The 25,409-nt window shown below is 37.1% G+C and overlaps 2 protein-coding genes across 3 annotated transcripts in view; both read right to left on the bottom strand.

Annotated features, from left to right (window-relative positions):
- LOC106094855 (rho GTPase-activating protein gacZ) overlaps positions 1–4,687 on the bottom strand; it is an 87,098-nt gene extending 82,411 nt beyond the window's left edge. Inside the window, exon 1 of one of the 2 annotated variants that reach the window (XM_059360268.1) lies at positions 2,602–4,687. In XM_059360268.1, the coding sequence (XP_059216251.1) occupies positions 2,602–3,837 (1,236 nt within the window). In that variant the 5' untranslated portion in view covers positions 3,838–4,687. The remainder of the gene's footprint in view (positions 1–2,601) is intronic. The other variant, XM_059360267.1, reaches the window with a different exon arrangement.
- The window catches only part of LOC131996790 (uncharacterized), a 142,560-nt gene continuing 121,341 nt past the window's right edge, over positions 4,191–25,409 (bottom strand). The window contains exons 6-7 of the mRNA XM_059366737.1: positions 4,477–4,789; positions 4,191–4,366 (exon numbers count right to left, since the gene is read on the bottom strand). Coding sequence (XP_059222720.1) covers positions 4,191–4,366; positions 4,477–4,789 — 489 coding nt within the window. The remainder of the gene's footprint in view (positions 4,367–4,476; positions 4,790–25,409) is intronic.

Here is a 25,409-nt window from a genome sequence, read left to right as displayed (position 1 = left end):
AAGAAGTTAACAAGAAAGTAAAAACGGTTTTGTAAAACTAATTTTATATTCACTGTTCATACACAGTTCTCTTGAAATTCTCTCTTTTCTTAATTTTCTTCGTTTATTTCTAAACTTTGTACTTGGTGGTCGATGGTTGATGCATTTACTGTCAGTAACCAGAACAAACTCAAATTTTGTGGCTGCCATTAAAGTTTGCTCATCGCTGCTTTAAATGCTAAACGCATGTTTACAATAAAGGATCGAAAAGTGGTCAATCGGAATAACCTATTAACCCTGGGTATTCCAAAAGGATTAACCGACTCCAAACCATAATGTCAACTTCTATCAGTACCACAAAACTGGAACCGGTGCAGTATTAGAAATTTGCCTCCGATTATCATAATGGGTCTAGTTCAGTATAAGTAGGATCCAAATGAATGAACGAGAGCAGGCAAATGACACAATTTGTATTTTTAATTTTTTTTTTGATCGCCCTACATTATTCGAATAATTGTTTATTTGAAAATATAGCATTTTCAACTGTTCGATTATTTGAAAGGTTAATAATAATCGATGGACCGGATGGATCGAGTGTCTACCCTAATATCTACGATTGTAAATGCAATGAGTTTAAAGGCGAATCAATTAACGACTCATTCTCCAAATTAAAAGCCAAAACCAAATGAGCGTATTACGTTGAAAAATGCATCTCTATAAGCAAATCCCACAAAGGTAACGCGAAAATGTTAAAGGCTCTATTACACGACATGTAGGTGTGTTCTGACATGTCAAATTTAGCACATGTAGAGTTGTACATGTCGTGAGATACAAATGAAATTAACACATGAAAACCACTTTTCAAAATAGCGTGGTTTAGAGCTCTATTCCTTCTGACAAAAACATAAAGATTTCAGCTTTTTTGTTGTGAGTCGAATGAAAGCAACCCATGATTTTATGATTTTTTTACAACTTTAACAATTTTTACGCATAAAAAAAATCAGATTTGCTCCCATTTTTAGGTCATACGAAAATAACATACAGGTGTGATAGGAAAAATGATGAATCATATGTAAATTGACAATTTTGAAAAATATTTTAAAATACATGTGAATACAAAAAGTGGCATGTCCTAAGACAACATGCCGTGTAATAGCGGCTTTAAGAATTTTCAACTTTGACGACTGAAATCGAGCGCCATGCTGCGTTGCCATACGAGAAGTAGTGTCTTTAGGCTGCTTGCCAATTGATAGCAAAGTTTTAGAGCATGTAAAAATATGACGTTTGGTGTGGTGAATAATATTTGAGCATCCCAAGGGCTAGTAGGATTTTCAGGAGGTTTCCATGTTGATAGTTGTGTATAGACACGCAGGTCTAATTCAACACGTCTTTATTTGTCTATGATTTATTGATGATTTTGTTAAAAATATTATATTTTGACATTGCCATATGAAAATTGATCTCAAATGCTTCACTGTTGAAAGTAATTGGCAAAACAAAATGTTTTTATTTGAGACATTTGCAACATCTGTGTGAAATATTTGTTGGCGTCAGCATAAGCAATCATTCGGATTTTACATGTTAATAAAATCTTGGTACAATAAAAGAATTATCCAAAGAGACTTTATTTGTGAACAATGCCCAAGTATTTAATTGTTCTTACTGCAAGTTTACTAAACAATTGTTTTTAGTAAGTCATGGGTTATTTTCAAAAAAAGTAGATTACTTAAAATATAAAATGGACTCTTGGCTTATATGGGAGTTACATATGTTTCGGGTCTAAGTTTTAGTTAAACATTGAGCCTTAAAATTTTAGCCAAACATTGAGCTAAAATAGCAAAAATTTTCTGCTGATTTCAAACGGTAAAAAATTAAAAAAAGTTTCAAAATGACATCAATATTTCGAAAAATGTTTATATCCCATCTTATTTTTAATTTTTAGAAGCATATAACGTAATTTTTTTCCAATTTTATACAATTTTCAAATTGTTGGTCGAATTTAAATACCAGCAAACAAAATAACTACTACTGGTATATTTATGCTTCGGAATAAAAAATTAAAGCCTAAAATTGGCCATTTCTTTTATTATTATATAGCAAATGCCTTATTTGCTGTTTAGAAGCTCAACAATTTTGAATTGATTTCTTCGATAGTTTAAAATTTTTAATTAAATATCAGCAGACAGTGTTTGCTGATATCAGCAGACTAATTTTTATGAGTGTAATCGGACATGCTAACCTCAAAGCGAATCAGGCCACATTCGCAAAACAAAACATGACATTTTGTAAAATGTCTTTTATAGAACAGAACTGCTTGTTTTAAGAAACGATATGGTCAAGATTGCACGTGATATTGTACATGTCAAGCCCATATATTGTACTTCCATAAGTATATTCATCTAGTATATACTAACGATAAATTCCTATTGTCAACAATATTATCATTTCCATTGTTTTGAAGTGACATTTTTCTTTGGGTGTTTCGATCATTTGCGGTCACAATAAAAACTAAAAAAAGATATGAAATGGAAAACAAAACAACGGCAACAACATGAACTAGTGTGGGACTGCCAAATACTATGGCTACGACTATTTACTACGGGCAACGAGAGCAATACTTACCACAGCCGTTATCGGAAGACTGGAAATTGCAGTCGCGCCAACAATGTTGCCAATAGCGGCGGCAGAATTTTCATCTAAGCTACGTGATCCGTGTAAAACATTATAATTTTCTGGAGAGCACGTAGTCGTAGCCGCAGTTGAGGAGGACGGTGGATTTTGTGGTGGTGTAAGTTGAGATTGCGATGATGGCGGAGGGACCTGTAGTGTTGGAGGTGGTGTACTGGACGATGTTGTTGTTGGGGCCACAACTAATGGCGAGGAAGGTTTTGGACTTGCAAAGGGTTTCGAAATTGTGTTGAGCGCAGCAGCAGCAACGATGGTTGCGGTGGGAGAAGGCGACAGCGTGGAGTTGAGGTTGGCACTGTTATTGTTGGATAATTCGATCTTGTTTAGCTTAGGTGGTGTTGAAGAGTCGTCATGTTTATTGCCATTGTCGTCGTCTCCGCCGTCATCGTTATCAGGCTTTTGTTTTCGTTGTTGCTGTTTGAGGAGAGCATAATCTTGCTCTTTTTGACGTTTTTCTTGAGCAACCGCTGAAAGAGCAGAGGCAGCGGCAGCTGCTTCCACTGCCGCTAACATTGCCATGGGATGACGAGCTTGTAGGCCCAGTGCCAAGAAATGATTATTGAACTGTTCAATATCACGACTAGAAATTTTACGCTCCTCCGCTAGTTCCTCATCGGTCGCATGACCACTCCAGCCCAATAGGCTCAAGCTGTTGTTGTTGTTTGCATTATTGTGAGTGCTCTCGCTCGTACTATCCAATGTGTCGTTCTTGGGCGCTCCTTCGGCCTCATCGGAATCTCCAGTTTCGCCATCCAGAATGAATCGTATGGCATCGTAGGCAAACCACATGGGTTGATAATTGAGACCCTTGCGACGACCGTTAATTACTTTGCCATGTTCGCGATGGAAGGAGGAACGTAAACTCTTGATTTTCGAGCGAATCGAACGGATTTCTGCACCATACTTTTGTCCCAACGCCTTGAGAGCTTCGTATTTGGTCTGCTTAATGTGATAGCCCTTGGTATTGGGATCCCAGAGCACACGTTGTCGCCGATAGTCTTCAATGAAACCGAGGATGGTGGCACGTGACCATTCGATGCGATCATTGGAGCCCGTCGTCGCCGGACTGTTGTTGCTTGCCGTGGTGGAGCTGGTGGCGGAGGCCGCGGCAGCAGTGCTAGAGGTAGCAGTTGCGGAAGAGCTGGAGTTGCAGTTGCCTTTGTTATACATGTTAGATGAGGTGGTTTTGGTCGTTGTGCAGAAGGAGGGGTAGGGGCCCAACCAAATTGGTGCAGGGTTAGGGAAAGGGAGGACAGGGTACGTTAAAAAGGAGAATGGAATACAGTTTGTCGCTGGTGCTGCCGACTTGACCCGTTCATATGAGCAGTAGGTTAGCTGGCTGTGGGCACCCAACAAACAAGTGTCTCAAAATCTTCCTACTTCCCTATCCTCTGGTGCGCCTCCTCACGGAGTTGTGGCCGTTTCGTGTTAAGGTGTTTTTGTGCTGTGGCCTGGTGGACGTCGCGGATGATGAGTGTTTATTACTTGTTTTTGTCTCGTTTAGCGTGGTATTTGGCCAAATTTTACGTCGATCTTAACTGGTTTTTGGTTTCTTCTGCAGTGCCTGCCTGCCTGTCTGTTTGGTGATGATGCTGTATTTCTGGTTTTCTCTGGTTGTTGCTGTTGTTGGTGGGCCTTCTTTCTGGTTGTTGTTGGTTGGTTGTAGTGGGGTTTGCTATTGGTTTTGCAGCAGCCGCAACTTGATTGTTGTTTAACACATTCGAGCGCGCACATACGTACCGTTTCGTCGTCGTTCACCGTTGAAATCACGAATTGTACTAATTTCATATGTTTTTTTATTTAACTCACCGCCAACGTTGCTGCTGCGGTTGCTTGCTGCTGCTGGTGGCTGGTGGCCGTAGTGGTGCTTGTTGATGGTGTTACTGTGTTGTATAAAATTCTGTGGTGCGGTGTGGTGTGGTGTGTCGCGGTTCGCCTTTTTCGTTATTTTGTTGGGGACTTGGGGCTGGCTGACTGGCTGGATGGTCGGTTGGTTGGTTGTTTGGCTGCTAGCCTTAGTATGTGTGGCATGCTCCAACGTCATTGCCATTGCCGTCGTCTCAGCTGTTGTTGTTGTTGTCATCATCGGCGTCGCGGTTGTTGTTTTTGTTGCCGTAGTCGTCTCCAAAACGAAAAAATAAGCGCAAAACAATAAGAAAACCAGCAATCCATACTAACTCATTTGTTGTCGTTTGGTTGTTATCGTCCCTCGCGTCTCTTGTGGTAGCCCCCGATTACGCGTTTTGTATGTTTGCTTCCATTCAGCCAGCCCTGGTTGCCTAATAATTCGACGTGCGACTATGCGATCGACAAAACAACTTTGAGACAGATTGACGATTGTTGCCAGTGTTGTTACTGCCGCACAGTGTCACAATCGATCACACATAGGTACCTTAAGTATGGGGAAAATGCAAATATTGCTTCACATTTTAATGAAAATATGTTTTTTCATTCATATTTTCTTGTAGATTTCAAGAATATTTCAGTGATAGCTCTTTCGAAGCTATTTGAAATACAAATTATTGTAAAAGCCACATGATTTACAAAGTTGATAAATAATGGTAAAAATTCTGATTTTTACAGCTATTTGTGCTGCGTTCCTATTTTTTTTTTTTAATTAATAGTGCACAAATATTTTTTTGATTTTCGTACTAAAAAATTCAAAATTTATACCTTTATAACAGCTTTGGTATGAAGCTTTTTTAAGCTATGTATGTTTTTCATCCGATTTTCACTTCTGGAGCCTTTGCAAGCGCATTTATCAACCAATATTCTAAAAACTTTGCACATTTTCTTATTTTATGAATTTTCACAAGGTATATGGAATTTGGTCTAAATCGGTTCAGATTTGCAAGTGGCAATTACAAAATTTCCCACAGAGATTCTATTAAGGAACAGGGCGCAAACTTCTCACATGTCTATGATAAGGAGGCTTTCTTTAATAGCCGAGACTGAAAGGCGTCCGATATAACCTCTACACAATCATTGTACAAAAATAATTCGCTTTAAATTGCTGCAAAATTTTGCGCAAATGAATACAACATTCCGTAAAAGTTCGGTGAAATATCCACCATTTGTGAGCCCATAGTAGCTATATTGAAAAATGATCTGTTCTGGACCAAACTCGCTACAATTCACTGTTCGAAATTTTTTACATGTGTTAAAGACCATAAATTATTAGATCGGTGTATATGGCAGTTATTTGCAATTGTGATCTTATCTGCGCGATATTTGGGAAGATGTCAGGAGTTTACCATAGCTCATTGTAGCAAATTTCAGCAAACTCTGTTAATAAATGAGCCAGTTATGGGAAAAAACTTTCAATCGGGAAATATACCCAAAAATTATCTGATCTAAAACATACCCGACATGGGAGTCAAAGAGTAAAACTTAGTTTACTGTATCAAATTTCAGCGAACTCGGACCTAAGACCTATATGGGGGCTATATTTGGACAATATTCGACACGGATGTCGGAGATCTTAACACAACACATGGTGGTGGATTGTGAAATCGGGTAAAAAATGCGGCTGGTATGGGTCTAATGAAAAAATGAATGAATGAATAATGAAAAAAAATGAATAAATAATGAAAAAAATTTAAATTAAATTTATTCTAAACATTTTTTAAAATGACAAAATTTCATATATATATATATATATATATATATATATATATATATATATATATATATATATATATATCTATATATATATATATATATATATATATATATATATATATATATATATATATATATATATATATATATATATATATATATATATATATATATATATATATATATATATAACTAGCTGACACGGGCCCGCTCCGCTACGCCTTCTTTTACTTTATATGGAACAAAATTTTAATTGGAATATTTTTTTCGACAATTAAAGAGCTTTTAGTGAAATACCATGCTACGAAAATAATATATCGCTTGACTAACAGTTTAACAATATATGTGCCTTTATCAGAATCCCATATGATCTTTATTGGTCTACGAATTTAAGTTTGGATGTAAGGTGTACTCCATTCATAAAATACATAAAATAATACAAAATTGCTGTTTGTGGGGTATTTTGGGAAAGGGGTAGACCCCCAGAGAATTGGTCCCAAAAATGGATATCAATTATTGCCATTGGCCTCAAGAATTGATAACCAAATCGTTTTCTAATCTCATTTTAACTCATTATTGCAGAAGTCAGCAAATATGTCCGGTTTGGGGTATTGGCCCTAAAAACTAAAAATATTTAGTTCCACTCTCTTTACTCACCATATTGTCTCCTGTCAACCGTCCTATTTGGGGGTTGTTATGGTTATGGGACGTCCCCTAGAGAGTTGGCCCCTAATGTTGATATCAGATACGTGGTCTACTTCCAAATGCCTTCAATTTGAGCCCCAAATTTCCATAGTCGGCAAACATGACCGGCTTGGGGGGTGTTTTGGGGGGTGGGCGGCCACTCAGTGAGTTGGCCTTGAAAATATATCGGATTCGTGTTCCACTCTAAAAACCCTCTTATTTGAGCCTCATATTACAATAGTCAGCAAATACTTACTGTTTGGGTGGTGCTGTGAGGGTGGCGTGGCCCCATAGACACTTTTTCCGAACACTGATATAAAATTCGTGCTTTACTCCCAAAGACCTTTCATTTGAGCCCCATATTGCTATGGTCGTAAATTTGTCCCCTTTGGGGGATGTTTTTGGTGAGAGGCGGCCCCCCAAACACTTGGTCCCATATTTGGATATCAGATTCTAGTTCTACATTCAAATACCTTTTATTTAAGCCCCATATTCCCATGGTCAGTAAATAAGTCCAGTTTGGGGGTGTTTTAGGGAAGGGGTGGACGCCCAGTATTCTACTCGCAAATACCTTTCATTTGAGTCCCATATTGCCATGGTTGGTAAATATGTCCGATTTAGGGGTGTTTTGGGGCTTGGGGTGGTCCCCCTAGCACTTGGTAAGACAATTGGATATCAGATGCGTTTTCTTATCCTAATTACCTTTCATTTGAGTCCCATATTGTCGTGATTGGTGTACATATATGTTTGGTAGTTTTTAGGGTGGTGCAGCCCCCCTAGGTACCCCATCCGAAATTTGTATACCAAATTTTAAGTTTTAGGGTACTATATGAGAGCACACAAAATTTCGCTTAAATCGCACCACCCATCTCCGAGATCTGGCGTTTCTGAAAATTAGGGTAAGGGGGAGGGTCCGCCCTCCCTTCTGATATCAAAAAATTTAGTACCCTATTTGCACCACGGGATCATTATGCACCATCTGTGAAAATTTCAATCGGTTCAGCCGTTTCTGAGTCTATAAGGAACACGCAAACATACAAACAAACAAACAAACAAACCTACAAACAAACACTAATTGATTTTTATACCCTCCACCATAAGATGGGGGGTATACTAATTTCGTCATTCTGTTTGTAACTACTCGAAATATTCGTCTGAGACCCCATAAAGTATATATATTCTTGATCGTCGCGACATTTTATGTCGTTCTAGCCATGTCCGTCCGTCCGTACGTCTGTCTGTCGAAAGCACGCTTACTTCCGAAGGAGTAAAGCCAGCCGCTTGAAATTTTGCACAAATACTTCTTATTAGTGTAGGTCGGTTGGTATTATAAATGGGCCATATCGGTCCATGTTTTGATATAGTTGCATTATAAACCGATCTTGGTTCTTGACTTCTTGCGCCTCTAGAGTGCGCAATTCTAATCCGATTGGAATGAAATTTTGCACGACGTGTTTTGTTATGATATCCAACAAATTTTAAGTTTTAGGGTACTATATGAGAGCACACAAAATTTCGCTTAAATCGCACCACCCATCTCCGAGATCTGGCGTTTCTGAAAATTAGGGTAAGGGGGAGGGTCCGCCCTCCCTTCAGATATCAAAAAATTTAGTACCCTATTTGCACCACGGGAACATTATGCACCATCTGGGAAAATTTCAATCGGTTCAGCCGTTTCTGAGTCTATAAGGAACACGCAAACGTACAAACAAACAAACCTACAAACAAACACTAATTGATTTTTATACCCTCCACCATAAGATGGGGGTATACTAATTTCGTCATTCTGTTTGTAACTACTCGAAATATTCGTCTGAGACCCCATAAAGTATATATTCTTGATCGTCGCGACATTTTATGTCGTTCTAGCCATGTCCGTCCGTCCGTACGTTTTTCTGTCGAAAGCACGCTTCCTTCCGAAGGAGTAAAGCTAGCCGCTTGAAATTTTGCACAAATACTTCTTATTAGTGTAGGTCGGTTGGTATTGTAAATGGGCCATATCGGTCCATGTTTTGATATAGTTGCCATATAAACCTATCTTGGGTCTTGACTTCTTGAGCCTCTAGAGGGCGCAATTCTTATCCGATTTGAATGCATTTTTGCACGAAGTGTTTTGTTATGATATCCAACAACTCTGCGAAGTGTGGTTCAAATCGGTTTATAACCTGATAAAGCTGGCATAAAAACAGATCTGGGGACTTGACTTCTTGAGCTTCTAGAGGGCGCAATTCCTATCCGATTTGGCAGAAATTTTTCATGAAGTATTTTATTCTTACTTTCAACAATTGTTTCAAATAAGGTTCAAATCGGCTCATAACCTGATATAGCTGCCATATAAACCGATCTGGGATCTTGATTTCTTGAGCCTCTAGTGGTCGCTATTATTATCCGATTTGCCTGAAATTTTGTACTACGTATCCTCTCATGATTATCAACATACGTTTTTATTATGATCTGAATCGGTATATAGCCCGATACAGCTCCCATATAAATCGATCTCTCTATTTTCTTGAGCCCCCAAAGGGTGCAATTCTTAGTCGAATTGACTCACATTTTACACAGGTCTCCAACATGTAATTTAATTGTGGTCCAAACCGGACCATTTCTTGATATCGCTCTAATAGCAGAGGAAATCTTTTCTTATATCCTTTTTTTGCCTAAGAAGAGATGCCGGGAGAAGAACTCGGTAAATGCGATCCATGGTGGAGGGTATGTAAGATTTGGCCCGGACGAACTTAGCACGCTTTTACTTGTTATATATAAGATTTGGCTGAAATTGTACAACGGCTTCTTCGATGACCTTTAGTATGCGTGTCAAATACGGTCTGAATCGGTCTGTAGTCTGATACAACTCACCTATAAGCCGATCTCCCTATTTTACTTTTTGAGCCCCTATAAGGTCCAATTCTTATTCGATTTGGCTGAAATTTTACACATAGACTTCTACTGTTGTCTCCAACACTCAATTCATAGCAATTATTTTCTTTTATCCTTTGTTTGGCTTAAAAGAGAGACCAGGAAAGAACTCGAAAAATGCGATCTATAGTGGAGGGCATATAAAATTCGGCCCGGGCGAACTTAGCACGCTTTTACTTGGTTTTTAATACTTTACGAACTTTCAGTGAGAAAGCTGGATTTAATGATTTTGGCATAAAATAGCACTTACTGTCGAAAGAAGTAGAATTATTGCCATAAATTTTACTTTTTTAATATCGAAACCATCAAATGCAATAAAAATAGTTCCAGAAATCAAACTTCTAAAAATTTTGTGAAATTGTTTCGTTCGATTTTTGGGATATAGAAAATTTCCCACTTTCGACAAGCCAATTTTTTTAAGGGACGTAAAGAAATTTGTTTGTTCTGTTGGCTTTGACCGCAGATTTGAGCACAGTGAAATATTATTTAAACATTTTAGGATTTTCTGTTTTGAATACATATTTGATTTTCTTACACGAAAAATTTTTAACACATTTCCTTATGTGTTATATACGAAAATATTAAATGAAATACGATGAGTCATATTGCATGTCTGCAGAAAGGTGGGTATTTAGTTCGTGTTTCACAATGCAATAACCATGTTTTTCACGAATAATTTATTGAAAAACTACAAAAATATCACTCAGATAACGTAGCACTTTTAATAACATTTCATCATAGATAATGAGAATGCCCTAATGAATGAAATGAGAAAGTTTTTTTACTTCAAAGTCTGTTATTTACAAAAAGTAATCGTAAAAAATATAAATTTTCACTGCGAAACGCGAACTTAAGACCCACATTATGTGAGAAAACGTGTTAAAATCGTATTAGACAGCAGACTTTTATCTATGAGAGCAAGTTTGATATTACATTTACAATTAGTGGGCAAAGAAAGAAAAAAGTTTACAATTGCTATAACGTAGAAATCTCTTCGTGTTTCTGATTTCTAGTTCGACCATTTTTTCTTCTTTTATCTCCAATAAATCAGGAAAACTTAATGACTTATGAAGACATGATGGAAATTATAAGCATATAGACATCTTTTCCATCCAAACCGGATTTTCGATTGATTTTAATTAAGGTTCGATGATGAGATTAGCTACATCATTTAAGGAGAATGTACAATAGATGTTTCATGGTAACATTGGTCAAAATTTATTTTTTGAAACATTTAACAATTATACAATAGTTGCTTAATGTTTTCAGTTTGTTTGCGAAAAATCTTATACTAGAAAACAAAACCATTTAAAACCAATAGACCGACACAAACAATAACCTGTTGAAATTATAAACCTATGTGAGAGCAAAAATGAGCGCAAATGAAAGAATTTCATCAAAATACTGAAGCTGATTCGACGAAACATTCACTATGAAACTAAGATATTTGCAAAGACAACCACACTTTGCAGGCTTTGAAAGATTAAGATCAGCCTATAAAAAGTGTGCTGGCAATCAGCGGTCTGACTTTATGACCAAACGTCACCGCCGATAGATCAGTTCAAAGACCCAATAGAGACCACAATTTAAAAAAAAAAATTCAGGTAACTTTACCAATATCGCACTAAGGGTTGGTATTCTATTCTGCTTTCGAAATAGTCGCGGAAATCTTTAATTGTTCCGCGAGCGGAATTTGACAGTTATATTTTGTTTTTATTTTCATACCAGAAGACGTTGTTTATTTATTTTTTTCGTAAATAAATAAAATAACATAAACAAAAATCGAACCATTGAAACCGAAAAACAAACATGATGTCAAATATGATGTCAAGTGTTGCCACTCAAATTTCTTTTTGTCATTTTCCTCACTATAAACTGAGTACTACTCTTTCATCTATTTTCCTCCAGCGTTTCGCCGACGTTTTTTTATATGGAGTTTGACAGCATTCCGCTGAACACCCCCCCCCCACCCCAAAAAATACAATCCTGGCTACGTCCCCATGACAGATATATCTAAATATAGTTCGATCAAAAACATACTCAGTACGAATATCGAAGGGCCTAAAATAGCTTGCTCTGCCAAATTTCAGGTTAATCGTTTTATAAGTGCGGTATATCGTTTTATCGGTCTATATACCCGTCTTCGAACTTTACCATTCCATCATTTAAATCCATTCAATTAAAGCCGTAGATTTTTACGACGATCAAGAATATATTTTCTTTATAGAGTCGGGAATTAATATTTCCATGTGTTGCAAACGAAATGATAAAATGAATGTATCCTCATCCATGGATGGTGGGATATGAAAGTGAAGTATGGACCAATGGGTCTAAAATTTGTTATAGATACCATAATATAGTTTAGATGGTAACCATATCCCGATTAAACTTGAACACATACACGCAAAAAAAACCGCTTGGGAAATTTTTACGACAAACAAACGACTTTAGTCACAAAGTTTTTCTTTATTTGCAACTGTGTAACGTTGCGCTTCAACATATCAAACGGTAGCCATAAACGTAGCATTATTGAACTTAACTAATTTTGTTTGTTTGTATTTAGCAGCTTCGCCTAAGGTAAAATATCTTTTCTTTTGTTGTAATACCAAAAGCTCTTTAATTGCAAAAGTGCTTCGATAGCCGCAAACGATAAGTGGTGTTCTGGACTATTAATTATTCTCTTGTGTTTCTTCTACTAGAGAAAAAGGTTGAGTATTTGAGCGCATAGTGGTTGACAAAAATACTCACATATACGTTTTTTCCTTAGAAACTAGTTTCTTGTACAGATATATGCAAATATAAGAATTTTTTTTCTTATATGGGTAGTGTTTACATTTCTACGTACACAACGTAAGACTGCATGGTTCGAAGTAATGTGGAAATATATATCCACATAGCAACTCACTTAATTTTTGGAGTTGTTGGATCATATGTCCAGACGCATTAATACCTATTTCTCATAATTAAAACGTTCTTATAGATATTTTTACATGTGGAGTTTTCAGCTTTGGTGCTTTAAAAATTTTTCTTGTATACGTTTTTTTCTTATAAGGGTTGTTTCTTATATCAAATCATTTTGCCAACAAGGATCTAAGAAAATACATGGCGTTTTGAAAATGTTTTTTGTTTTTTTTGTACACGATGTGCTTATATCCGTTTTATACTGTATGTCCAATGACAAAAATCATTAGAGTAACATACAAATTACTGCCAGGTACAAAACAACAAAAGAAGAATTTCGAAGGCACATACATTGTTTCGTAATTTTTACGCGATAGGGAAAAATCCATCGCAAAGTGGGTATTAAAATGTGCCAAAACAACCACTCCCATATGCAATTTTTTGTTTTATTTATAGCAAAACGAGCACAGCAGATCATAACACAAAACCATGATGGAGTTGTGCGAAAATAGAAGGGTTTTAATATCATTGTTTATCATAACATTGAAATAAATCCAAACAAACTCTGAAAGAGTTTGAATTACCAACTGGATCTGCATACAATTGGTCAAATAATGAGTTTGAATCATGTTATAATCATATTATGGCTGGTACGATATTCGTTTTTCACAGTTATTTTTTTGAAACACTACAAAATCTCAATGATGACATAATACTTTTATGATTTTTTTACAATTACTTCTGCTATGGTTTTCAACGATTGCGAAAAGTATGACTTTATTCGATCTACAACCTGGTATAGATCCCATATAAACCGATCTCCCGATTAAACATCTTGGGTACCTAGAACGCACAATTTTTATCCAATTTTGTTGAAATTTAACAAAACGGCCTGCTATAATTCTTAAGGAACGTGCCAAGTTTGGTTAAAATCAGTTTACCACTGACTTAGATCTTATACAAACCTCAATTCTCTTTCCATGAAAACACAAAATGAAAGTTTTTTTTGTGTTTTCATGGCATTTTTGATTTTTGTTTTGGGCAAACACGAAAACAAAGAGACATTTGCGGCATGTTTTCATATAAAAACAAAAATGAAAATATTTTTTCATTTCATGTTTTCATGGGCCGAATAACAGCATACGTGATCGAGTGCGCTTTCGTATCGAATGAAAGTTCATTTCGTATTTAATGGATGTTATGCCAGTTGTACAAATAAAAAAATAATTAGTTTCACATCAAGGAAGTTTTCGGTAAGTAAACTCCTTTTTTTGAAAAAAATTTGACGTAGTTTACGATGAAAGAACATGTTTTTGCAATAAATTCCTGCAAGAATTTGTAACAAATATTAAGCTATTTTACCCTGATAATACCTTTTACTCTTGATATATAGTAGTACCTCGATTCATCGTCTAGGTTTAGATCAATTCGATATTCGTCGTCAACAAATTATTCCATCCAACTTCGCTTTACGTCGTTATACGATTTACATAGTCGCTTAGTTTCAAGGCAAAAACCAGTTGATGTGCTGTTTTGCTTGATCGCGTTGTTTTTTTGCTCTGTAATGTCGGAAATCTCAATTTAATCCGATGTGCATGTTTTTATACCCATCACGGAAGGATGGGGGTATATTCATATTGTCATTCCGTTTACAACACATCGAAATATCCATTTCCGACCATATAAAGTGTATATATTCTTGATCAGCGTAAAAATCTAAGACGATCTAGCCATGTCCGTCCGTCTCTCTGTTGAAATCACGCTACAGTCTTTAAAAATAAAGATATTGAGCTGAAATTTTGCACAAATTATTTCTTTGTCCATAAGCAGGTTAAGTTCGAAGATGGGCTATATCGGCTTATATCTTGATATAGCCCCCATATAGACCGATCCGCCGATTTAGGTAGTTGTGAAAGGCCCTTCTACATTCTTCTTCAATTTTTCTCTGATTGGTCCAAATTGTGACATATGTGCCATATAGACCGATATCTCGATTTAAAGCCTTGGCCTCATAAAAGGCTCATTTATAATCCGATTTCACTGAAATTTGACATAGTGACTTATGTAAGACTTTTCGACATCTGGTTCAGTTCGGTTTATTTTTAGATATAGCTACTAAAAAGACCAATATTTTTTTATACACAATGGAACAATGATTAGTACTTACAAGTACTTGGTCCAAATCGGAACATGTTTCGATATAGCTGCTATGGGGCATAAGGTATGCATTTTTCGGAAGATTTTGACGATAGGTGGTTTATATATATGCCCGAAATGGTGGGTATACAAAGTTCGGCCGGGATGAACTTAACGCATATTTACTTGTTTATTTATTAAGTGAATTCGTTTAAGAAAAATCATTTGAAATAATAACAAGTAAAAGCGTGCTAAGTTCGGCCGGGCCGAATATTATATACCCTCCACCATGGATCGCATTTGTTGTATGTTAATGGTCATGAGAGAATCCGTCGGACAAAATTTCAGGCAAATCGGATAATAATTGTGACCTCTAGAGGCTCAAGAAGTCAAGAGCCCAGATCGGTTTATATGGCAGCTATATCAGGTTATGAACCGACTTGAACTTTATTTGACATAGTTGTTGAAAGTAACAATAAAAAACGTCTTGCGAAATTTCAGCCAAATCGGATAGGAATTGCGCCCTTTAGAAGCTCAAGAAGTCAAGTCCCCAGATCTGTTTTAATGACAGCTATATTAGGTTATGAACCGATTTGAACCATATTGGGCACAGTTGTTGGATATCATAACAAAATACTACGTGCCAAAATTCATTCAAATTGGATAAGAATTGCGCCCTCTAGAGGCTCAAGAAGTCAAGACCCAAGATCGGTTTATATGACAGCTATATAAGGTTATGGACCGATTTGAACCATACTTGGCACAGTTGTTGGATATCATAACAAAACACGTCGTGCAAAATGTCATTCCAATCGGGTAAGAATTGCGCACTCTAGAGGCTCAAGAAGTCAAGACCCCAGATCGGTTTATATGGCAGCTATATCAGGTTATGTACCGATTTGAACCATACTTGGCACAGTTGTTGGATATAATAACGAAACACGTCGTGCAAAATTTCATTCCAATCGGATAAGAATTGCGCACTCTAGAGACTCAAGAAGTCAAGACCCAAGATCGGTTTATATGGCAGCTATATCAAAACATGGACCGATATGGTCCATTTACAATACCAACCGACCTACACTAATAAGAAGTATTTGTGCAAAATTTCAAGCGGCTAGCTTTACTCCTTCGGAAGTTAGCGTGCTTTCGACAGACAGACGGACGGACGGACGGACGGACAGACGGACGGACATGGCTAGGTCGACATAAAATTTCACGACGATCAAGAATATATATACTTTATGGGGTCTCAGACGAATATTTCGAGTAGTTACAAACAGAACGACGAAATTAGTATACCCCCCATATTATGGCGGAGGGTATAAAAAAATATGTTGAATAAACCAATATTGAAATTCTTAGCCGTTACGACAGTAGTGAGAAGGTTTATATTGCTAACGAATTAGGGTTGCCATAGACAACAATACGACCAATATTGAAAATTAGTGATTAAATTCGTTAACCTGCATCTGCACTCGGAACTTGCACTCTCGAAGCATAATAAGTCGGTTAAATTTGTAGACGTAACAAAGGATAAGAATTGGTATGCTTTATCAGATAATGGACCGATTCGGGCCATGGCCATACCCATTATAGAAGGCATTGTTCAAGTTTTCAGCCAAATCGAACAAGAGTTGCGCCCTATAGGGGCTCATGAAATATAATCGGGTGATAGGTTAACGGGAGCTTTATACAAATTTGAACCGATATGACCCATATACAATCCCAACCGACCTACACTAATAGGAACTATTTGCGCCTAGCTTTACTCCTTCAAAAGTTAGCGTGGTTTTCAAAGACGTATAGACGGACGGACATGGCTAGATCGACTTAATATGTCATGGCGATCAAGAATATAATGGGTGATTTTTTTGAGGTTAGGATTTTCATGCATTAGTATTTGACAGATCACGTGGGATTTCAGACATGGTGTCAAAGAGAAAGATGCTCAGTATGCTTTGACATTTCATCATGAATAGACTTACTAACGAGCAACGCTTGCAAATCATTGAATTTTATTACCAAAATCAGTGTTCTGTTCGAAATTTTGACAAATTTTGTTCAGCGATGAGGCTCATTTCTGGTTGAATGGCTACGTAAATAAGCAAAATTGCCGCATTTGGAGTGAAGAGCAACCAGAAGCCGTTCAAGAACTGCCCATGCATCCCGAAAAATGCACTGTTTGGTGTGGTTTGTACGCTGGTGGAATCATTGGACCGTATTTTTTCAAAGATGCTGTTGGACGCAACGTTACGGTGAATGAACACATTTCGAACCGAACACTGATTTTGGTAATAAAATTCAATGATTTGCAAGCGTTGCTCGTTAGTAAGTCTATTCATGATGAAATGTCAAAGCATACTGAGCATCTTTCTCTTTGACACCATGTCTGAAATCCCACGTGATCTGTCAAATACTAATGCATGAAAATCCTAACCTCAAAAAAATCACCCTTTATATGGGGTCTTAGACCAATATTTCGATGTCTTGCAAACGGAACGACGAGGTTAGAACACCCTTATTCTATGTTGGAGGGTATAAAAATGTTATGTATGTGTCTAAATGTGTCAATACCGCCCAGCGGGAAACTTCAGAATGTTTGATGTTTAGAAACCTTCCATAAGGCCTATAATTCAACCTCTAACAAAGCAAAACAAACTCTAAAAGCCCTCCCAAATTTTGTCATTGTATAAGCACTTGTATCGAATCTTTTTCACTTTACATATTCACTTCGTTCAGAAGAATAAAAGAAAACCATCATAAGGTAATTTCTGAGCAACGAGTTCATCATGTCTTTACACATAATCAAGCCGATATCAAAGAGAGAAGATTCTTAAGAGAAAAAGTTCAAATTAAGTTGTCTCCCTCAAATAAAATTGAGAGAGCATTATTGTTTTGTTTTTTGTTGTCCTACTCGTTTAAATCATCCTACGGCATGCGGTCTTCTGTAAGCATTATATTTTTGGACACGCCTTGTTACATAGCAAGGAGTAGGGAAGGTCTCTGGCATGTCTTGTGTCTCCAAAATAAGACCTTTAAGAAGTAGCTTTTACTCCTGAACTTTCCTACTGGGCAGTGACGAGCACACAATTGCAGTGTGTGCAAACGTATGTACTTACATGGGATTTTTTCTCGTGTACGTACACGGTAATGTGCAATAGTATGAGTTTTTTTGCCCATCAATGACCCAGCGGATAACTTGAGAAGGACCCACATTTAGAAACCTTCCATACAACCTATAAATCAACATCAAAAAAGCTAAGTAAGCTCTAAAGGTCCTTCTAAATCTTCCCTTAAATAACTCCTGATTTTTGAATCTCTTTCACTTTCTAAATTCTTTCAGTCGAAAAGCACTTGTTTGCACAAGGAAACAAAAAAAACTCGCTTTTTTCATCCCCGAGTTAAAACGATGACAATCGTCATCGACAAGTCAAAGCAAAACAAAAGAGCGAAGAAATCCAACGAAGAAAAAACAAGTAAAAGCGTGCTAAGTTCGGCCGGGCCGAATCTTTTATACCCTCCACCATGGATCGCATTTGTCGAGTTCTTTTCCCGGCATCTCTTCTTAGACAAAAAAGGATAAAAGAAAAGATTTGCTCTGCTATTAGAGCGATATCAAGATATGGTCCGGTTCGGACCACAATTAAATTATATGTTGGAGACCTGTGTAAAATGTCAGCCAATTCGAATAAGAATTGCACCCTTTGGTTGCTCAACAAATAAAATAGAGAGACCGATTTAAATGGCAGCTATATCAGGTTATGGACCGATTTGGACCATACTTGGCACAGTTGTTGAAAGTTATAGCGAAACACGTCGTGCAATATTTCAATCCAATCGGAAAAGACTGGCGCCTTCCAGAGGCTCAAGAAGTCAAGACCCAAGATCGGTTTATATGGCAGCTATATCAAAACATGAACCGATATCACAGTTATTGGATATCATAACAAAACACGTTGTGCAAAATTTCATTGCAATCGGATAAGAATTGCACCCTCTACAGGCTCAAGATGTCAAGACCCAAGATCGGTTTATATGGCAGCTATATCAAAACATCGACCGATATGGCCCATTTATAATCCCAACCGACCTACACTAGTAAGAAGTGTTCTTGCAAAATTTCAAGTGGCTAGCTTTACTCCATCGAAAGTTAGCGTGCTTTCGACAGACGGACGGACATGGCTAGATCGATATAAAATATCACGACGATCAAGAATATATATACTTTATGGGGTCTCAGACGAATATTTCGAGTAGTTACAAACATCCTATGGTGGAGGGTATAAAAAAACAACAAAGCTATAAAAACCAGTTTGGGTTCAGTTGTTTATTTTTGTTGTAATATATATTAGGCTTTTGACAATGTAGATAGCACATTGGTTAAGCAAATAAAATTCTTATTCTGAAAATAGATGTTCATAGATTTCAACATAAAAAGGAAAATTTTAAATAATATTGTCTCTCTCAAATGAAATTGAGAGAATTATTGTTTTGTTGTTGTTGTTGAATTCTGTAAGCTCCTCTTTTGGCTATGAGAAGGGAAAGCCGTATATTTTTGGATACGCTTTGTTAAATATCAAGGAGTGGGGAAGTTCTCTGGCATGCCTAGTGTCTGCAAAATAAGACCTTTTAGAAGCAGCTTTTACTGCTGAACTTTCCCGCTGGAGATTTATACATTCAAATACTCACCCTTTCTCTCTAGTACGAGAGATACAAGTACATAATTATTAGTCCGGTTAACAAATAATCGTTTGTTGCTATTGAAGCACTTTTGCCATTAAAGAGTTTTTGGTTTTACAACAAAAAAGGTCCTTTCACCGTAATCGAAGCTGCTAAAGGATTTAAAATAAATGAAGTTAGTTACGTCCAATATTGCAACGTTTACGGCCAACGTTTGAGATGTTGAAGCGAAGCGATAAGAGTTTCAAAATTTAGTTTGTCGTAAAAATGTCCCAAAATTTTTATTTTTTTGCGTCTATATACAATTTGTGTTAAAGTTTTTATAAAAATTTATCGTTTAAACAATCGCTTTCCTAAATTTCAAAAGTTCCCGTTCAATAAAGATATACATAATTCACAATAGAGAGATTTCGAACGACTTTACTCGTTCACGCATGCGGTAATTCGGCCCCAGTCTTTTGTTACAGAATTTTTTACGGCCGTATTCACAAAAATTAATACAGCTCTAATTTCAGTTTTTTTTTTTTAAATTGTGTGTTTCTTTTGAAATAGAGGGGTACCAAAACGCACTGTTTCAAATTTCCTCAAAATCGGATGAAAAATGCTCCTTTTATGAGCTAAATAATCTATATGGGGAGATCGGTCTATATGGCAGCAATATATGGTCCGATCTGGACGATGTTCGACACAAAGAGGTAGATGTCTATCAAAACGCACTGTTTCAAATTTCATCAATCTCGGATGAAAAATGCTTCTTTTATGGGCTCTATACACTATATCGGAAGATAGGTCTATATGGTAGCTATATCCAAATATTGCCCGATCTGGACGATATTCAACAAAAGGGTGTAAAGGGTTACCAGAACTCGCTATGTCAAATTTCATCGAAACAGGATAAAAAATGCTCCTTTTATTGGCTCATTACACTATATCCTGAGATCGATCTAAATGGCAGCTATATCCACATATGGTCCAATCTGGACCACATTTTACGTAAATGGGTAGGGGTCTACCAGAACACACTGTTTCAAATTTAATCGAATTCGGGTAATAAATTTATCTTTTATGGCCTCAATACCCTATATCAGGAGTTCGGGCGGTCGGTCTATAAGGTAGCTATATCCAAATATAGTCCGATCTGAATTACACTTCACTGAAATGGGTAGGGGTCTATCAGAACTCACTGTGCCAAATTTCATCGAAATCGGATGAAAAATTACCAATTTATTGCCTAGAGGCTTTAAGTTTAGAGATCGGCTATATAAAACTAAAACCCGATTTTATCAGATCAGGTTTATGTACAAAGAATACGAAATCATCAATTGTTTGCAAATGTTTTTATACCCAATTATAAATACTCAAATAAATACCCAGAAAGGTATTTGTTGGGTATTTACCCAATAAATACGCAAGCGTTGGGTACCCCTTTACTGTCACATAAAGAATTATTGGCGTAAAATAAAAAGTGTTCCTATACCAAAAAGAGGAAAAAATCTCGATATCTTTACAAATTATAGATCCATAGCCCTTATTTCAGTCCTTCTGAAAACAATGAATCTTATCATTAAAGATCGTTTGCAGAAATTTATAGAGGAGAACCATATTTTACCCAAAAGCACACGTAAGCGAACAGGAAGCACATTTCAGTGTCAATGTGCACCAATGAGATGCTCTACACAATCAATACTCACAAGCAAAGGGGAGATGAAATACAATAATTCTCTTTTCTTTAGACTTTCTAAAACTTACGACTGGGTAAAAATTCAAATTTTACATAAACATTAAAGCGAGCTCAAATGTTCATGTGATATCCTCAACTGGATAGTAAATTTTCTCAAACAAAGAACACTCGTTCTGGGCAATTATTCTCTCGAGATTAACAATGGTCTACCCAAGGCAGTTGTCTAAGTCCCACAATGTTCAATATAAACACCATCGGATTACATGTTATAGCTGATCAACATACCACAAGGATTTCCACTCACAAGGATTTCGACACGACCAAAGCCATGCTTCAAAGTCAACCATTTTTGCAATATGCTAGCTACCCTAAACTTACAATATAAACCTAAAAAAACTGCAGTAATGTATGTTGCCAAAGGCGGACGCAAATGTCCACACATAAAGATTAACAACACCAGATAATCGGCAGTTACCAATATAAAATTCCTAGGGAGGCATGTTAAAAACAGACCCACACTGAAAAACATTACGAGGAAACAATTTTTCCACGTCACTAAATGCTTTGAAAATGGTTTATTCAGCTGAACATGGTCTTAATCCCACAACTACTTTCAGCTTATCAAAGCCTTTGCTTAAAAACCGAGTGCCCTGCTTCCTCAATGTCTCATATGCCTTCCCCTTACCCTAAATTTCAGAAACGCAAGATATCGGAGATGGGTGGTGCGATTTAAGCGAAATTGTGTGCTCTCATATAGTACCCTAAAAATAAAAATTTGGTATGCAAATTTCGGATGGAGTATGTACCAAACATATTTTTACACCGATCACGACAAAATGGGACTCAAAGGAAAAATATTTAGGATAAGAAAACGTATCTGATATCCAATTGTCGGACCAAGTGTTAGGGGGACCACCCCAAACCACCCCAAAATTGGACATATTTACCGACCATGGCAATATGGGACTTAAATGAAAGGTATTTGCGAGGAGAATACGAATCTAATATCCAAATGTGGGACCAGGACTTATTTACTGACCATGGGAATATGGTGCTTAAATAAAAGGTATTTGAGTGTAGAATTTGAATCTGATATCCAAATATGGGCCCAAGTGCTTGGGGGCCGCTTCTTCCTAAAAACATCCCCCAAAGGGGACAAATTTACGACCATAGCAGTATGGGGCTCAAATGATAGGTCTTTGGGAGTAAAGCTCGAATCTGATACCAATATTCTGGAAAAGTGTCTATGGGGTAACAACACCACCCAAATAGGAAGTAGTTTGCTGACTATTGCAATATGAGGCGCAAATAAGAGGGTTTTTAGAGTAGAAAACGAATCCGATATATATTTTCAAGGCCAACTCACAGAGTGGCCGCCCATCCCACAAAACACCCCCCAAGCCCGTTATATTTGCCGACTATGGAAATATGGGGCTCAAATTAAAGGTATTTTGGATTAGACCACGTATCTGATATCAACATTAGGGACCAACTGTCTAGGGGACGTCTGACCACCATAACAACCCCCCAAATAGTACGTATTTGCTCACCAAGACAATTAGGGTCTTAAAGACAGTGGAACTAAATATTTATAGTTTTTAGGGCCAATACCACAAACCGGACATATTTGCTGACTTTTGCAATATGGAGCTTAAATGAGATTAGAAAACGAATTTGATACCCAATTTTGAGGTCAATCGCAATATGGGGTACAAATAAATCATATATAGATATATGAGAATAGAGCACGTTGCTGATATATTTTCCGGGCTTAGTGTTTGGGGGACCACCCCAATCCCCAAACACCCCTAAATCGGACATATTTACCGACCATGTCAATGTGGAGCTTAAATGAATGGTATTGGGCGGTAGAGCAAGAATCGATACCCACTTTCGGGACTAATTTTCTGGGGGTCTACACCTTTTCCAAAATATCCCACAAACAGCAATTTTTTACTGACCATCGAAAAATGGGACTCAAATAAAGGTATTTGGAAGCGGAATACGAATTTGATATCCAAATGTATAACCATGTATTTAGGGCATCACCCGTTCCCCAAAACACCCCCAAAAGGGTAAAAATTTTTCGACCATGCCAATATGTGGCTCAAATGAAAGGTACTTGAAATTAGAAAACGAATATGATAACTTATTTATGTGTTTGGGGGACGCCTCATCGTGTAAACTCTCCTAAACCAATGACAATATGGGGTTTAAATAAATGGTATTTGAAAGAATGGAAGTAAGAATTCTGATATTTATTCAGGGCCAAGTATCTGGGGGACTACCTCACCTCTGAAAACACCCCCTAAATTAGATATCATGAGAATATCGGTCTGAAATGGAGTATTTTAAGAATGAGTATACCTTAGATCCAAACTTAAATTTGTAGACCAATAAAGTTATGGGATTCAGACTGTTAGTCAAGCGATTTACTATTTTCGAAGCATGGTATTTCACTAACAGCTCCTTAATTGTCGAAAATAAATATTCCAAGGAAACTTTTGTTCCATATAAAGTAAAAGAAGGGGCAGCGCAGCGGGCCCGAGTCTGCCAGTTCAGAATAAAATCCAAAACGTCCTCACACAAAGCCATCGACCTCATCATTGAAGACGGTTTCGAAAAAGCGGCGGTACTCACTAACAGCAAAGATGCATGTCTACTGCTTTATGACAGCTAGCAAGTTTGTTTTGGATTTTATAGGTAGTTGACTTATCATTTCGTAAGAGATGCCGTCTAGACCAGCAGAAGAAGTTTTTTTCTTTTTTTGAGTATACTTGTTAGTTTTTCTAGGGACAATTCAGTGGTTTTCTCTGGAGAAATCGTGAGAGTGGTGATTGGTGAGTTGTCCTGATCTTGATTAAGTTTTGATTTAAAGCTTTGTTTTTTTGCCACTTTAGCTACTTTTGGGAAATCTTTAATTGCCTCAATTGAGTTGATCGTTTACGTTGTTGTGGTTTATATCATTATACCCTCCACCATAAGATGGGGGGTATACTAATTTCGTCATTCTGATTGTAACTACTCGAAATATTCGTCTGAGACCCCATAAAGTATATATATTCTTGATCTTCGTGAAATTTTATGTCGATCTAGCCATGTCCGTCCGTCTGTCCGTCCGTCCGTCCGTCCGTCTGTCTGTCGAAAGCACGCTAACTTCCGAAGGAGTAAAGCTAGCCGCTTGAAATTTTGCACAAATACTTCCTATTAGTGTAGGTCGGTTGGTATTGTAAATGGGCCATATCGGTCCATGTTTTGATATAGCTGCCATATAAACCGATCTTGGGTCTTGATTTCTTGAGCCTCTAGAGTGCGCAATTCTTATCCGATTGGGATGAAATTTTACACGACGTGTTTTGTTATGATATCCAACAACTGTGCCATGTATGGTTCACATCAGTCCATAACCTGATATAGCTGCCATATAAACCGATCTTGGGTCTTGACTTCTTGAGCCTCTAGAGTGCGCAATTCTTATGCGATTGGAATGAAATTTTGCACGACGTGCTTTGTTATAATATCCAACAACTGTGCCATGTATGGTTCACATCGGTCCATAACCTGATATAGCTGCCATATAAACCTATCTGGGGTCTTGACTTCTTGAGCCTCTAGAGTGCGCAATTCTTATCCGATTGGAATGAAATTTTGCACGACGTGTTTTGTTACGATATCCAACAACTGTGCCAAGTATGGTTCAAATCGGTCCATAACCTTATATAGCTGTCATATAAACCGAACTTGGGTCTTGAATTCTTGAGCCTCTAGAGGGCGCAATTCTTATCCAATTTGAATGAATTTTGGCACGTAGTATTTTGTTATGATATCCAACAACTGTGCCAAATATGGTTCAAATCGGTTCATATCCTGATATAGCTGTCATATAAACAGTTCTGGGGACTTGACTTCTTGAACTTCTAGAGGACTCAATTTCTATCCGATTTGGCTGAAATTTCGCAAAACGTTTTTTATTGTTACTTTCAACAACTATATCAAATAAAGTACAAGTCGGTTATTAACCTGATATAGCTGCCATATAAACTGATCTGGGATCTTGACTTCTTGAGCCTCTAGAGGTCGCATTTATTATCCGATTTGCATGAAATTTTGATCGACGGAT

Source organism: Stomoxys calcitrans, chromosome 1 (genome assembly GCF_963082655.1).
Source record: "Stomoxys calcitrans chromosome 1, idStoCalc2.1, whole genome shotgun sequence".
Taxonomy (NCBI): domain Eukaryota; kingdom Metazoa; phylum Arthropoda; class Insecta; order Diptera; family Muscidae; genus Stomoxys; species Stomoxys calcitrans.
Note: the sequence above shows the minus strand (reverse complement) of the source record. Positions and strands in the feature narration are given on the sequence as shown.